At 38.6% G+C, this 16,013-nt stretch overlaps 1 protein-coding gene across 2 annotated transcripts; it reads right to left on the minus strand.

Annotated features, from left to right (window-relative positions):
- Positions 1–593: 593 nt before the first annotated feature.
- NUSAP1 (nucleolar and spindle associated protein 1) lies at positions 594–16,008 on the minus strand. Of its 2 annotated transcripts, none has more exons than XM_061611392.1 (12): positions 15,766–16,008; positions 13,652–13,717; positions 13,044–13,217; positions 11,603–11,777; positions 11,039–11,134; positions 9,986–10,098; positions 8,806–8,871; positions 8,517–8,704; positions 8,068–8,249; positions 7,376–7,474; positions 2,356–2,446; positions 594–1,095 (listed from the first exon to the last, which is right to left on the minus strand). In XM_061611392.1, the coding sequence occupies exons 1-12, from the start codon at positions 15,781–15,783 to the stop codon at positions 1,011–1,013; spliced, it is 1,353 nt and encodes a 450-aa protein (XP_061467376.1). In that variant the 5' UTR covers positions 15,784–16,008; the 3' UTR covers positions 594–1,010. The 2 variants fall into 2 exon arrangements, with proteins under 2 accessions (XP_061467376.1, XP_061467374.1); XM_061611390.1 differs by having other exon boundaries at positions 15,644–16,007.
- Positions 16,009–16,013: the final 5 nt, after the last annotated feature.

Here is a 16,013-nt window from a genome sequence, read left to right on the forward strand (position 1 = left end):
TAAATTCTCTGATGCATTAAGTGGTATATAAAAATGCTAATATACTGGTCTGTTCCACTATTTAAAAGAAAGATATAGGTGTGTAACAAGTCACTATATAGATTAAGGGTCCCCAGCATACCATCCATGAGAGTCACCCCACCCCCCTTCCTTGTGTCCTTGGACATAGGGTGGTTACTTCCCTCCCTTGAAAAGTACAACAGAACTGAAGCTGGAAGATATGTTTTCTCACTTCCTCTTTCAGCTCAACGTTTTTCAAGGTTCAGATTAATTCTACTGGATCTGACTTTATACCCAGATCCCCTCAAAAAAAAAAATGTGTGTTTGTGTTCCCCATTTCTGTATGTACAGGGGACTGATCAGAGAGAGTGTGGAAGAGAAATGATGATGAGTCAGTAATGTCAGCAGTAGTTCCTCAAAAATTCAACTGGCAACTGCCGCTATAGAGCATATATGGAGAAATATATAGCTAACCTCCAACCAAGAGCCATTATTGTTGCTAGCTATGTGCAGTGCAGGGCACCTACAACAGCGGAGAGCAGAGCTACAAAATACCGTTTAAAATTAACTTTAACCCAAGTAACACAACATACTGTCAATAACTATTATTTTAATTATATCAGTAAAGTAAAACAACGTTATATAAAAGTACTCAGTTAAATGCATCAAACATGTTTTGTTCCCTTTACTCAGTACAAATAAGGCTTTAGGACCACAGCTTGAGTAAAATTTTAGTTTCCAGCCACCCCCAGAAGGTAGTTAATGTATCTAAAGATTCACAAAAGAAAAAGAAAACAAGTTGCACTTTTGAAGGTGTTGAACAATCTTTTTAAGACTGTTAAATAAATTCAATTGTCACTGTCATATAGTTTCATTAGGCTGAACTAGTTCTGTACAAGACAACAGGCTGACTTAAGAACAGACAGCAGAGGAAATAAGTAAACACATTAACAGGAAAGAAATGATCTTGCATATAAAATGTTATTTACAGAGTCATTTTGGAGTTAGCCTTAGCCAGTTAATCCTCTCCACGTTCCAAGCACTTGGTCTTTTCTCTGTTTTCTTTCCTGTGCGTGTTTCTCCCTCCTCTCTTCTCTGTAAGTGAAAAATACCTTATTAGATTACTCATACACCAGTGCTAATAATTAGACAAAGGAGGTAAGACAAGCCACTTAGTATTTTGTTTTTGTAATGCCTCCTTCCAGGTGTAAAAGTTGATGCTTTTGTCTGAAAATGAAGTAATACTCATCTGTAAATTAAAAGTTGCACAGGTGAATTTCAGGCACAAATCTGAAAATTTTGACTATGTTTTGAGAATTAGGGGTAAAATAGGAAAATAGTATGGCCCCCATCAACAAGGCAGCCAAGAAATACTCATAGCAGCTTCTCCCTGTAGTGACTGTGGTCACTTGCTGTTTGTAAAATACAAATGGGGAGATTCTCTCTATAGCTGCTTGCTAGCTCACTAGAATCCCAGATAGTTTTGTCTGTCTAAAAAGGACTACTCCGAAAACTATTTTGGATGAGAAGGGTCTCAATCCAGATTGGGGTTTAAGATGCAATAATGGTATACAAGACTTTAATGTTAAGTACCTTCAGTGGTCACTTGGATACTTGTTCCACAACATGAGGCTTGTATAGTGAATAGTTTATCCCTTTTTAATAGGCCAGTACTAATTGGGCCTGTAAGGACAGAAGGGCTTGGCCTGCCTTCTTCCGTAAAGCAAATTTCACAGGAGTGTGTAAGCCTCCCCACCATGAAATGTACACTTGTATTTTTAAAAAACCCTCCCTATATGCAAGCATTTCCTAACAGAAGATAGCTTCAGATGAATTCCCTCACATGTTCAAAGCATATGAAAGAGGGCTAGACATACCTCCTGCAACCATGTATTTTATGAGCATGAGAAGGCATACATACCAACATATAGGTGAAGATCTCATCCATGTGAGGAAGATCCTGACTGGCCCAGTATCCCCCCTCATATGAAGAATTTCTATACATGTATGTCAGTATGTGCACAGGGCCCTCCTTACTTGCCAGCTGTGTGGACACCAGGCATGACACTGCTTGTTTGAACATTTTTATATATAGCCAGTCTAGCATTTCCTTGCAAAAATGTCAAACTCTTACTTTGTGGGCAACCTCCTTGCTTGGCATGGGAACACCAAGATTGCTATTAGAGAGTAAGGTGACCAGTAGTAGGATTTGTCCACTGTTTGAGTTCTCTTGTGAAAGCCAAAGCTCGTGCCTATGAGTCAACTAAACATTTAATGAAGTAAAATTATGACACAGAGGTCACAGCTCTAGATAATGGCTTGGCAGACTATGGCCTTCTTTCATCATATACTTGCCTGGTCTGAAGAAGTGGCTGTTTATAATTTCTCTTGTGGGAACAAGTACTCTGGAGATTCTCCTTTGATTTGCCCCAAGGTTTCAGTTTTCCTATATTTACATGGAAGGAAAATGTGCCAAGATTTAGCATTTGTATCTAGCATAAATTGAGTGAGCTTGGGAGGCAATTTAGTATACCCCAATTTCAGTCGGCACATTAGCAATTATATGTTGAGATTCTCTGAAATGCATTGTTACGCTGTAATGGTCAAATTCTCATCTATAAACTGGTGCTGTTCTATTTGAGCTTGAACAGCTGAAAATATTTCATAATCAAGAAATGATTAGAGCAGGTAGCTTTCAAGCCTATCAAGAGGAGGTTTCTCTGTCACAGCTACTGTATTGCTTATATGAGAAACATACTAATGAACAGTACTAAAACAGTAAAAGGAAAAATTGACTTTGCTATAGGAACGCATGAAAAGCTGCAAAATAGTGTTTTTACTTGCTAATTTTTGCAGTGAACAGAACTATTTATTTAACAAAACATATTTAATGTACAAAACAAGACCAGGAGCAGACTGCGGTACAGATCATGAACTGGTAATATTGAAAATTAGAGTAAAGCTAAAGAACAACAACAAAGCAATCCTAATACCAAAATACAATTTAAATAACATTGCAGAAGAATATAAAGATCAAATAAGGAACAAATTTGAGGCTTTAAACTTAGTGGATAGAGAACCAGAACAACTACAGATTAAAGTCAGAGACATTATCAGGGAAGAATGCAAAAAGACAATACCTCTAGTTAAAAAGAGAGAAAGACCTCAACGGATGACTGACGAAACTCTTGAAATTGTTAAAGTAAGAAGGAAAGCAAAAGCAGACAAAAACACGATTGGAACCCTAAATGCAATAATACAGCTACTAGTACATAGGGACAAAGAGAACTATTACAATAGTTAATGTATAGAAATAGGACAACAAAAAAGACAGAACAAGAGCCCTATTCCAAAAGATTAGAGAAATTAAAGGAAAATTTAAACCTAGAGTAGGGATGTTGAATAATTAACAGGAACTGACTGAGATGAAATAAAAGGAAGATGGAAGCAATACACTGAAGAACTCTATAAAAGAGATGCAAGGATGACAGATTCATTCAAGGAGGAACCGTATGATGAAGAACCAGAAATTTTAGAATGTGAGGTGAAAGCTGCTCTTAAAATACTTGGAAGAAACAAATCACCAGGAATAGATGGCATACCAATAGAGTTGCTGCAAGTCATTGAGATTGAATCTATCCAATGTTGATAAAAATTCATCAACAAATATGAAAAACTAAACAATGGCCCAGAGATTGGAAGCATTCCATATACATCCCAATTCCAAAGAAAGGGGATCCCAGGGAATGCAGTAATTATTGAACGATTGCCTTAATATCCCATGCAAGTAAAGTAATGCTCAAGATTCTACAACAAAGGCTCCTACCATATATGGAGCGAGAAATGCCAGATGTCCAAGCTGCATTTAGAAATAGAAGAGGCACCAGAGATCATATCGTAAATATACGTTGGAACGGATCAAGGAATTTCAGAAGGAAATCATCCTGTGCTTTATAGATTACAGCAAAGCCTTTGATTGCGTACATCATGAAAAACTATGGAATGCTTTAAAAGAAATGGGAGTGCCACAGCATCTGATTGTCCTGATGCGCAACCTATACTCTGGACAAGAAGCTACTGTAAGGACAGAATATGGAGAAATTGATTGGTTCCCAATTGGAAAGGGTGTGAGACAGGGATGCATTTCATCACGCTATTTGTTTAATCTGTACACAGAATATATCATACGGAAAGCGGGATTGGACCAAGATGAAGGAGGTGTGAAAATTGGAGGGAGAAATATCAATAATTTACGATATGCAGATGATACCATACTAGCAGAAACCAGTAATGATTTGAAACGAATGCTGATGAAAGCTAAACAGGAAAGCACAAAAGCAGGACTGCAGCTGAATGTCAAAAAGACTAAAGTAATGACAACAGAAGATTTATGTAACTTTAAAGTTGACAATGAGGACATTGAACTTGTCAAGGCTTATCAATACCTTGGCACAGTCATTAACCAGAATGGAGACAATAGTCAAGAAATCAGAAGAAGGGTAGGACTAGCGAGGGCAGCTATGAGAGAACTAGAAAAGGTCCTCACATGCAAAGATGTATTACTGAACACTAAAGTCAGGATCATTCAGACCGTGGTATTCCTGATCTCTATGTATGGATGTGAAAGTTGGACAGTGAAAAAAGCGGATAAGAGAAAAATCAACTCATTTGAAATGTGATGTTGGAGAATTTTGCAGATACCGTGAAAAAGACAAATAATTGGGTGTCAGAACAAATTAAACCACAACTATCATTAGAAGCTAAAATAATGCAACTGAGGTTATCATACTTTGGGCACATAATGAGAAGACACGATTCACTAGAAAAGACAATAATGCTGGGAAAAACAGAAGGGAGTAGAAAAAGTCCAAACAAGGGATGGGTTGATTCCATAAAGGAAGCCACAGACCTGAACTTACAAGATCTGAACAGGGTGGTTTATAACAAATGCTATTGGAGGTCACTGATTCATAGGGTCACCATAAGTTGTAATCGATTTGAAGGCACAGAACATACATAAGGGGATACCACAAGCTGGTGTAATATTCACGCAATTGCATTTGAAGCACAGTCTAGTCATTAGAGGAGGCAAGTCATATGTCATTTAGTCTGTGTCTAATTCATGCACATATTCTCATTGAGCAAGTTCTATAGTTTTTATGTGCTTTTTAAATTGGGTCTATAAAATCAGCTGAAATTGCCTCCTTTTATAAGGATGCTGCAACACACTTTACTTTCCTCATTGGAAGTCAGGTGTATTTGTTATTAAAATGGTTCTAGGGAACATTCTAGGGAAGTGCCACATAAAGTACATTATTATTATTTAAAATATTTCTATCCCGCCCTTCTACCCTACACAATAGGGCACTCAGGGTGGCTACAATAAAATAGCACACATATATAATAAAATACACAATAAAAACACAAACATTACAGTAAATTAAAATGCATAAAATAGTTAAAATACATAATACATAAAATGCATTATGCATACACATACAAACATGTATATACGTAAATACACATAAGAGAATAAAAGAACTTAAAAGATAAAAATAAAAGATAAAAAACTTTGAACAGTGTCAGGCTGACCCATCAGTCCCAGTAATCCAGTACATTGCAGTAATCCAGACTTAAAAGTCATCAGTGCCTAAACTACTGTGGCCAAGCTCTCCTGGTTCAGGAATGGTCGTACTTATCTCACCAGGTGCAGCTGATAAAAGGCACTTCTAGCCACTGAGACTACCTGGGCCTCCAATGAGAGCTGGGTCCACAAGCACCTCCAGACTGTGTACCTGTTACTTCAAGGAGAGTGCAACCCTGTCGAAGGCAGGCAAGTGACCACTTTCTCAGACATGGGAACCATTCACCCAAAGTGCCTCCATCTGGCCAGGATTCAAGCTCAGTTTATTTTCCTTCATCCATCCTACCACTCTGTCCAGGCACTAGTCCAAAGCCCACACAGCCTCTTCCAGTCCAGATTTTATTGAGAGGCATACTGATGACACCTTGCCCTCAAACTCCTAATGACTGTTCCCAGCAACTTCATATAGCTAATAGCATTGGGGATAGGATGGTACCCTGTGGCATCCCATAGTGTGACTGCCTGGGGGCTGAAAAAAAATCACCTAATGCTGCTGTCTGGACTCCGTCCTGTAGATAGGACAGGAACCACCATAACATGATGCCCCTCCAATTCCCATTCCATGGAACTAGTGCAGGAGGATACAGTGGTCAACAGTATCGAAAGCCACAGAGAGATCGAGAAGCAGGTTGCACTTCCCTTGTCCCACTCTCTATAGAGGTCATCTATCAGGGCAACCAAAGCTGACAGTGTCACGGCCGGAATCCAGATTGGAATGGATCTAGATATTCCATGTCATCCAAGAATGACTGCAACTGCCCCAGCGCTACCCTCTCCATCACCTTCCCCAAGAAGAGGATATTTGGAACTGGTCAATAGTTATTCAAATCCATGCGGTCCAGGGCCAGTTTATTTAGGAGTGGTATTGTCCAATGTATTGGACAGAAAAATACCTTCCCTACTGCTATTTGCAGCAGGAAGGGGTAATAGAGCTTTCTACTTCGTCTAGAGATCTAGACAAAGATCTGTGCTGTAGCCTGCATAGGCTAGGAATGAACTTACTTCAATGTACCTTGCAGCAAAGTGTACTTTCAGGTAGCGAAGACAAGTTCAATTGTTTTTCTAAAAGATGGTGTACATAAAAGCATTATACTAAAGGTAAAGGTGTCCCCGTACTTATAGTGCGAGTCATTTCCGACTCTTAGGGTGACGCCTTGCGACGTTTACTAGGCAGACTGTATATATGGGGTGGGTTTGCCAGTTCCTTCCCCAGCCTTTCTTTACCCCCAGGTTAGCCTGGTACTCATTTTACCGACCACGGATGGATGGAAGGCTGAGTGGACCTCGACCCCTTTTACCAGAGATTCAACTTCCTCCTTCAGTTGGAATTGAACTCCAGCCGTGAGCAGAGCTTCGGCTGCGTTACCGCCGCTTACCACTCTGCACCACGGAGTTGGAGTCTTTAGGAAAATACTTTTTTGCAACTATATTGCTATAAAGTTAACACAGAAAATGCAGGTTACTTGTGCCACGGATAAAGCCACAATTAAGAGCTATTATGTGCATTGTTATTTAATTTTTGCAGATTGTATTTTGTATTGTTTTATTGATGCATTTTTATATTGTATTTTATATTTGTGTTTTTTTGTAAGCCACCTTGAGGGCCTTCGGCCAAAAGGTGGGATATAAATAAACTAATAATAATAATAAGCAAGAATGTATGAATTTTCTCATTGCTTGTGTTCTAGTACTCATTTTAGGATGATAATTTTCCACAAAAATATTTAATACCTCTGTGCGGCTGATAGCTAAGAGGTCTTGACAAACTTGCTTGTAGATCAAATATTGGCTTCTTTGTGTTCATGGATTGGAACTCGAAAGGGCTAACAGCTATTGAGAGAAGACAACACATTGAACATCAGTAAGGGGCAGACAGGTAAAACCTAGAAAATGATACAAGTGAAATTCTGTTTCCTGCTTAAAGGTATGTATAGAAGCTTCACTGAGCTGTAAAAATAGTGAAAAACCAAGTTATTACTGTATAATTTGGATTCTAGTAATAATTAGACATAATATTGAACTCTCCCAAGGCAGAAGGAAAAGGTGAAACAGGATGTTCATGTTGATCTTGTCTGAACTGAAAACAGACTCGTTTTTCCTAGTAATCTAATTTACTGGACAAATTACAAATTCTAGTACAATTACTTTATAGAACGGTGCCCTTATTCCCAAAGAGCATAAATTAGACAAGTGTTCCTTGAAGGAAAGATGCATGAAGAATAATGGAAGAGTAATGGGACAGCAGCTTTAGTTAACTAAGGACATCAATGTAAAAATTTTTCAGTGCCTGAGACATAGGAAGGGAGTGAACCCAATGTTGACTATGCAATAAAAGAATCTGCGCTGCAAGAACTGCAACTTCTTTGTGGAATGAAGTAGAGAACAGCTATTGAGTTAATTTGCAAGTGCAGTTCCTCAGTTACCAGAGTTTGTTGGGGTCTCTGTTGGTTGACACTTTGTTGCACTTCCTTTGAAGTTAATCCTTGTTACAGACTTAGTGCTCTTCTGACTGGCTGGGGTGCAGATACTTAGGAATGGAGATTTTCTAGATGGAGTCTTGGTAAGGGAGCGCTTGTGCTCATTATCCTTTGTAGATTCAGAGAATCTGAACAAAACAGTTATTTTTCAGGACTTATTCTCAGGATTCAGTTCCAGCTATTCCTTCAATCCATTTCTTCCAAACAAATACTCATTGTCCCAAATGCATAAACATGGAACAGAACCTGAACTACTGGGCCCCCCAATTTTGTTAAAGTAGTAGTGTTATAATTAAACATGTACAAGCTTCAATTCCACAGCATTATATAAACTTGATAATTTCATAATATTAACTACTTATTTTATTAGCTGATACTGCTTACGGTGTCTTTACCTGACATTCATCTTTGTTGTAGAGAGGCTGGTTGAGTTGAACATTGATTTTTGAGATAAAATGCTTTTGTTTGCATTGCCAAGAGAATTGTGTGATGAGCGTCGGACGTTTACAGGGGTACACATACTAGAGAACTTATTCCTCTGAGGATGAGGGCTTAATAACGCCCCCCTGGAACCGGAACGTTTCTGCAAACATTAGCACATTTTCAATTCTGGACTGTTCGATTTGGAGCAAATGAGAAAATTAATGTTTTAAAATAAGCTTCTAATCAATAATTTGTCATCACCTTGGAGTTACTGTTTGGAGTTTCTCTCTGAGATGTCTTTAGGTAGTTACTCTTCTGAGCCAGCATCTGCCAAAATTTGCAGACAGACTGTATAAATCTGCATGAATGCTATTCTAGGTGCAGAGATGGACATGTTGCCAAACTAAAAGCACAGTTGGTTTGCCAAAAAACAGTAGTTTTGCTTTAGCCAAAAGAAGAGCCACCAAACATAGGAACAAGAAACACCAAAAACTTGCCATAAGCACAGAGTGCCTATTACTGTCTGTCTGAGCCTTATGCAGGCATTAGGAGAGCTGCTGCATATACCAAGAACTGTGACATGGGAGATGGACAGCAGCAGAAGAGAGGATGGTCCTAGCCTAAATTACAGCTGAAATTCTAGTAATATTTCTTCCTCAAAAATTAGATTGCTTTCGTATTGAATTTGTCAATAGTTCAATGCACTTTCAGTCCACTGGGCCCCCAAGGTGGTTTACAAAGTTAAACCAGATAATAAAAACAAAACTACTCTGATAAAACTCCAGAACCTATATACAGGTTATGTACAGTACCCTAGCCTAAAGAGCCACATTTTAATTGGCTGTTGAAAAGCAAGCAGAGATCAGGTGACTGTCACTTGAGAGTATCCAAAGTTGCGGCAGCACAACTGAAGACTATGACTCATGTCCACCCACCTCCTCCTCTGAAGGCAAGGGAACGTGCAGTAAGGCCTTGAGAGTAGTTGTTAGACTGATTTTTGTTTGCTAGACATTATATCCAGTGCCATAAGCTAATTTTCATATACAGTCATACACATTAATCCATGATAGTTGCCCAATGTAGGTACAGACAGTATTTCTACAGCTCAGTGTTTGTAATGCTAAAATATCTGGCAAATATAAATGTTGAGAGGGCAATTTTCGTCAGATCTATGGGGAAAAATTTGTTTCAATCCTGGTGAGAATGTAATCTGAGAATTAAGGAGGACCTGCACAAGAGACAGAAAAGACTATTTTGCATGAAAGAACTTTAAATAGTGCTCAGGGACTGAAAGGGCTATGCCATTGGTGTGATGGTCTTCAGAAGAATGGCGGATCATAGACAACTATATACCCCTGCTGGTAACTACTATACCATGATTAAGACCAGATATTCTAAATATTCTACATAAAGTTGGGGTGGGGCGAACGTTAATCCTTACCTTCACTTCATTAACTGAATTGCTGAAGTTGCAAATCATTTTATTTTTCCTTTCAATGTAATCATCAATAGATTGCATTTTCTTGAACTGAGCCTCATGAAGTTTCTTGAAATCTTCAGAATTAAAAAGAATGTTACTAATATTTTTCTTTAAAATTATATATATTGATATACTGAGCAAACTTTTCTGCAGTTGTATCTAAGGATAAACTCTAATTGCACAATTGAATGTTTCCTACACATTAAACCTATGGAAAGCTAACCAGCATGGGAGAATAATTCTAATCTAGTCTTCTCAACACGCCAGTTTAAATTATGCAGAGCTAGAAGTTAGCTACATGTCATGGAATCATTTATTAGTAAGCTGAATTGGTCTAAATAGTAATGACTTCATGGACAGTGATATGAGCATGGGAAAACTTAGAAATATTTGCACATATATTACAGCTCCATCTTATGTAGTACTGTAGATGTAACTCAAGAAAACAAAGTAGTACATATGAGAAAAACAGTATCAGTCCCTCAAAAAGAAGTTTTTTTAAAAACCCTATACTAATTCATAGAAGGCTTTGAACGCGCGTTTCTAATGCCAGCCTTTATATGCCCTTCAAGAGATGTTTTATCAGTCACTGATAGCTAGAACCCTTTGCACAAAGCCACTCCACGTACATTGAATTGTGTGGAAAGAACTCAGGAAAACAGTTCCATTTAAACTGTTACACAGAGGTAGAAACAAACAGCAAACACAAGGGTTTCAGATGAGATACTTTCCAGTAATTGATACAGGGAATTCAAGTGCAAACTGAGGATAGTTGTTGGTTATCATATTGGTGTTTCTGAAGATTTGCTGCAAAGTTCTTCCACAGAAATCTTTCCCAAATATTTTAATGAGTAATTGAAAGCAGAAAACAAGCCATCAGTTATGATCTAACAGCAAAACAAATGACAAAGTGAAGACTGAAAACAGCACATGAGCATTTTTAAAAGTTTAGACACATGTACAAGTTAGTAGTTTGTGCATGGATTGTAGGCCAACTGTACTAGTGCTACTTACTTGGAGTGGTAGAAATGATTCTTGTTTTCCCAGATTTGGACAGGTTGCCTGGGTAATGAGATTTCTTTTCAGAGAGAGGATCCACGAGGGTATTTTCTGATGCAAACAGACCAGGGACAAAAATTTAATACTGGGAAATAGAACAAATACTACATAATTTCAAACTATTTTTTAATACATTCAGACTTCCAAAGTTACACTGGCCAAATTCAGCTGTTTAGGTTTCCATCAAATTGTCTTTTGCATGGTGGCTATAATGTTTGCTATGATTTTGTCCTAATTGTTTTGAGCAACAGTGATTTTTAGTCCACTTGAGCATAGCAACAAGGAAGAACTTAAAAGGATGCAATAATGTCCTTTCACATTGCATTCTTCATGAGACTATTAGCCAGGGAAATACTGGACACAACTCCCCTGAATGTTATTGTTTCCAACCAATTTGTTCAGCTCCAAAGAACTCAAGATTTTTACTAAGTGTGAACATATGTGTAGCAGATTAACAGACTGCTCACCACTGTACTGCACTATCACAAAACAATCATTTTACTTATAAGTAAAAGTTACTTTCAACTCTTTTTCTTCTGGAATTCCTCTCTTTTTGTTGACTTGGAGTATCAGAGTTCTCTGCTAAGTTTCTCACAATTCCACCATTCACCAGATACTCATTCTGGCTTATCTTCAGGGTCTTTCTGGATCCAGCATCCTGGGACCCTTCATTTTCTGTCTCCTCTATCAGAATCTGCAGTTCAAAAATATATACTTGTAGATTAGCATGTTCCTTTTCTGTTACAGGAAAACAGTAGAAGGCATTTCTCACACTGTTCAATTGAAGATGTATTTTCAGCTTTAATTTAAAAGATAGAGCACTATCCAATTGCTTTTGCTCGTGAGTGGAATAGGACTTCCTCTTCTCTCCCTTGCAGACACCTAATCTATGTTTTTGGGGGACCCTGGAATATGCAAAAAAGAGACACAGGGAAAGTCCATTGAGCGAGTTGACTTCTGCTCATGTGACATAGGGTGATATCAGCACATGAATTCCTTTTAACATTTTATTTATTTATTTATTTGATTTAATTTATATAATTTAATTTTAGACTCGAGGATTGCAAGACAAGGTGGTTTTTGTAAAAGGACAAGCAAGATATTAATGGTGTCCAGTTCAGGTATAGTGTGAAGTTCTTTTTAGTTTTAATACAAGTAGAAAGAATGCAGCAGTGCATATGCTGGCAATTAATACACACCTTGTCCCTTCATTCTCAGTTCTCATACGTAAATAGTGAACTGAAAAATATGATGCCACACATGAAGCATCATCTATTAGTTACTTTACATGTTTTGTGAAGACATATCTTTTTGCCCAGGCTTTTCCTGACCCATAAGATCAGACTATTATTTCCAAATTCCTGTTTTTATAATGTTGATTTACTGTTATTATATTGTTTTAATGTTATTTTTGTATATTGCTTAAGTATTTTTTAAAAAATTAAGTGGACTTGTAATGCTTTTAAATAAATAGTCCTAAAAATCTCAACCCCATTTTGATTTCTTAAAAAGCACGTTTCTAACATAGTATAAGCACAAGAATGTTTACTCATAAATATAAATCTCACTGACCTCAATGGGCTTACTCCCTTATTAAGTGTACTGAGAATTACAGTCTTGGGGCTACAATGCATGCTTTGTAAAAATGCAGGCAAAAGAGAGAGAGTAGTCGGACAGTCCCCTGTATAGCTTGTTGGTCCCAATAACTGACAAAATTAGTGCCACAAAGTAAATTATGCATTACTAAATAATTTATACTGATTCAGAATTGGACATTTCTTGACATGAGTTCATAGTACACACGACACATTAATGCTTTAACCATTTAATTATTACATAATGCACTGTAACCTTTTTTATAGACAATGCTTTTGATAACAAAATAGAAAACAAAATACCAACATAAAATACCAAAAGCAGCAGGTGAATTTAATACAAAAGCCCAATTATACACAGTCACCTCTTTCTCTGGAGGAAGTTCTGTTTTCTCTTCATTAACGTTTTTCCCTCCTGAATTTCCCTGTGCATCATCACCTTTCCGTTTTCTATGCCTTTTGGTTACCATAGACAGGTTTACAGGTCTTGGACTGCTGTTCAGCTCCTCTGTATTTGTAGAAGAGTCTCCTTTTTTGACCTGTACAAAAGAAATTGGACCACATCATTCTTATTTCAAAATTATTTGAGAATATCAAGAAAGCATGGGGAGATTTCTTACATAGCAGAAACCCAATCACTTAGGCTGCAATCCAATACACTTACCTGTAAGTAAGTCCCATTGAACTTAATGAAGCTTACTTCTGAGTAGACATTCATTGGATTGCAGCCTTATTTGGCCATTTCATGAACTGACTTACATTTTATGCCTCAAGAATTAATGATTTTTTAAAAAAATCTGGTGACAATCACTTCAGTGCTAGCACACACATAGGTTACAGATGAACAGGGTGTTTCAGAAGCCATTTCATTCCATGAAAAGTTATTCAGATACAGATATTCCTCAATTTGAGGGTATCTTTCCTAGAAAGTTGATTTAGTAACAGAGATAGTCAAAACATATTTTGTGCTTACCATACTTCCATTTTCCTGTACTGTTGCAAGGAAGTGCTGCTTCAACACACTTAATAATTTGCTTGCCTACAAAATAGTTACAGCATAATATTAGAACTGTATACAAAGCTTCATTAATCATTTTCCATATATAAAATACAAAGAGAACATACATTTTTGAGCCACATCATATTAAATATACAAATTGATGGATAGAGAAAGATTTAAGTTGGTTTTGAAATAGTAATACTCATAATGAGTTTGTCTTGAGTAATAAGAGTGTGTGCAATCTCTTTTCAGGTTGGCAAAATGTTAGAAATAGGTTACATAACCCTACACTATTATATAGCTCAGCTATCAGAAGTCTAGGAAACACTATAACTGAGAAAAGAGAAACACACAGTAGGTGCTCCCAGAAAGGGGCATTTATATGACAAAAAAGTTATTCAGATCAGATTTTTGTGTACGCGCATGCTTGGCACATTAGTTTCCACACATTCCCAGGTTTGGTAGTCATAAAATTCACTGCTATTCTGTCACTTGCTGCCCACACCAGCAGGCTGGCTTTACCTTTGCTGTTTTTTGTCCCTCCCTTCAGTCTCTCACCCTGTGCCCTACACTATTCTGTTCTATTTTGGGCAAGTACATGGGTATTTCTGTACTTGTGCATGTACACTCTAAAACAAACATCCCAGAAAGTGTGCAGGAACATTATCAGCATTATCACCAGCCCCCTCCCTTTTTGCCAGGGATGAGGAAATATCTGGTTTATTTGTCTTTAATAGTATGTTGTTGCATTATTTTTTTAAAGCTAGATGTGCTACTGTGATTACAGTGTCTCAAGTAATCTTGAGAGAATATCCCCCTGATTCAAGTGTCCCTTGAGCAAAGGGCAATCACTGGGAAGAGATGTATTTTGTTTGGTGTTGGGGGCTACCAGAAACAAAATGATTACATTGTATGTACTCCAGTAAGGAGTAAATGGAAGCAGGCCTGTGCCCATAAAGAGCCACCCACCAAAACATTACATGCACGAGAAATTGCCAACAACAACAAAAAGTGTTCACACGTTTGCACATCTCCAGTGCCTACAGATGTACTATGGGTCATTTTGACTTATGGAACTTTCTGCAGTAAGAGGAAAGCTCGATTAAATGTACATAAAGCACAGGCTGGCATTTTGATAACAGTGAAATGTGAATACTGCAAAAGTAGCGGGCGTGAGCAGCTCTTATTCCACAATAAACTCGTCTGGAAGCTATCAAGATACTGGCAGTTGGTGCGTTTGTTGTGGTAATCTCAGAGATCACCTTATTCTCTAAGGTAGTGTTTAGACAGGGGGCGTCGTTTATAAACGGAGTAGAGAACTCAAGCGACGCATTCGACAGCTAATTTCAAATGGACCAACAACTGTAATACACTTGGACCTCTCTGCCAGTCACTGCAGGATAAAGAACAGATCACTTGCATCCTTCCAACATATACGTGGGGTTTTTCTAAGCCACGTCCAGCGATAGCTATCGCAAGTTAATTAACGGGGGGGGGGAGTCATACTACTATCTAGGGCTAGGCCCATACCCTTTTAAGAATCAAAAGGAAGCTATATTGATAGGGGAGAATGGCCACGTTTCCCGCCAGAAATGCTAGCGAAACTTTCCTTATCACTTTATCTCCCAAACACACACAATCTGAATGTTGTTACAAACACGGAAACGAGTGATACTGTACAAGAAGTATTAAGTAGCAACCCTACAACTGAGGTTCTACCTAGGACGACTCGCCTAGCCTCTCACATTTCACCTCGCCGCTCGCCTCTTCTAACCCAGCGCCTGTTCCCTAGCTAGCTAGCGAACCAGCCAGCCGTGGAGGCTGGTGGCTCTGATGACAGTCGGGCAGTGAATCCGCTCCAGGTTTCAGTCCGATCTTTCAAGGAACTGGTCCCACTGACTTCGGAGCCACCAGCTAGCCAGCCAGCCAAACGCGGCTACAATTCACTCCCTCCAGCGCCCGCACCTTGAGGTTGGCCTTCAGCCCCACCGTCTTGGCCAGGCGCCGCAGTTCGCTGTAGCTGAGAGCCTCCAAGTACTGCAGAGTGGGCACCTCCATGGCGAGCAGGAAACGACTCCGACGCTCACCTCCAACAGACAAAACATTCGGAGCCTCTCGGGCTCAACCGCCACACTTCAAATCTCCCTGGTCAGCTCGCCGTCTTCTGTCCAACACTCCCACTGAATTCGAAATCATCTCTCGCGGTGTCACATTGGCTGGTCCCTACCGAAGTGGGTGGTGCTCGAGGGCTGCTCACGTCCAATAAGAACCTCGGGTGGAAACATTTTGTTTCTTTTTAAAAAGGTGCGAGTGTTCTTTTGGTTTTCCGTAGGCT

The sequence above is a fragment of the Rhineura floridana genome, chromosome 2 (assembly GCF_030035675.1).
Source record: "Rhineura floridana isolate rRhiFlo1 chromosome 2, rRhiFlo1.hap2, whole genome shotgun sequence".
Taxonomy (NCBI): Eukaryota; Metazoa; Chordata; class Lepidosauria; order Squamata; family Rhineuridae; genus Rhineura; species Rhineura floridana.

Coding starts and splice junctions, on each gene's coding strand:
- NUSAP1 (XM_061611390.1), bottom strand. CDS start 15,736: ATGGAGGTGCCCACTCTGCAGTACTTGGAGGCTCTCAGCTACAGCGAA. Junction 13,218..13,651: donor TACAGGAAAATGGAAGTATG/GTAAGCACAAAA, acceptor TCTTTTGTACAG/GTCAAAAAAGGAGACTCTTC. Junction 1,096..2,355: donor CAGCCACTTCTTCAGACCAG/GCAAGTATATGA, acceptor TTTCACTTACAG/AGAAGAGAGGAGGGAGAAAC.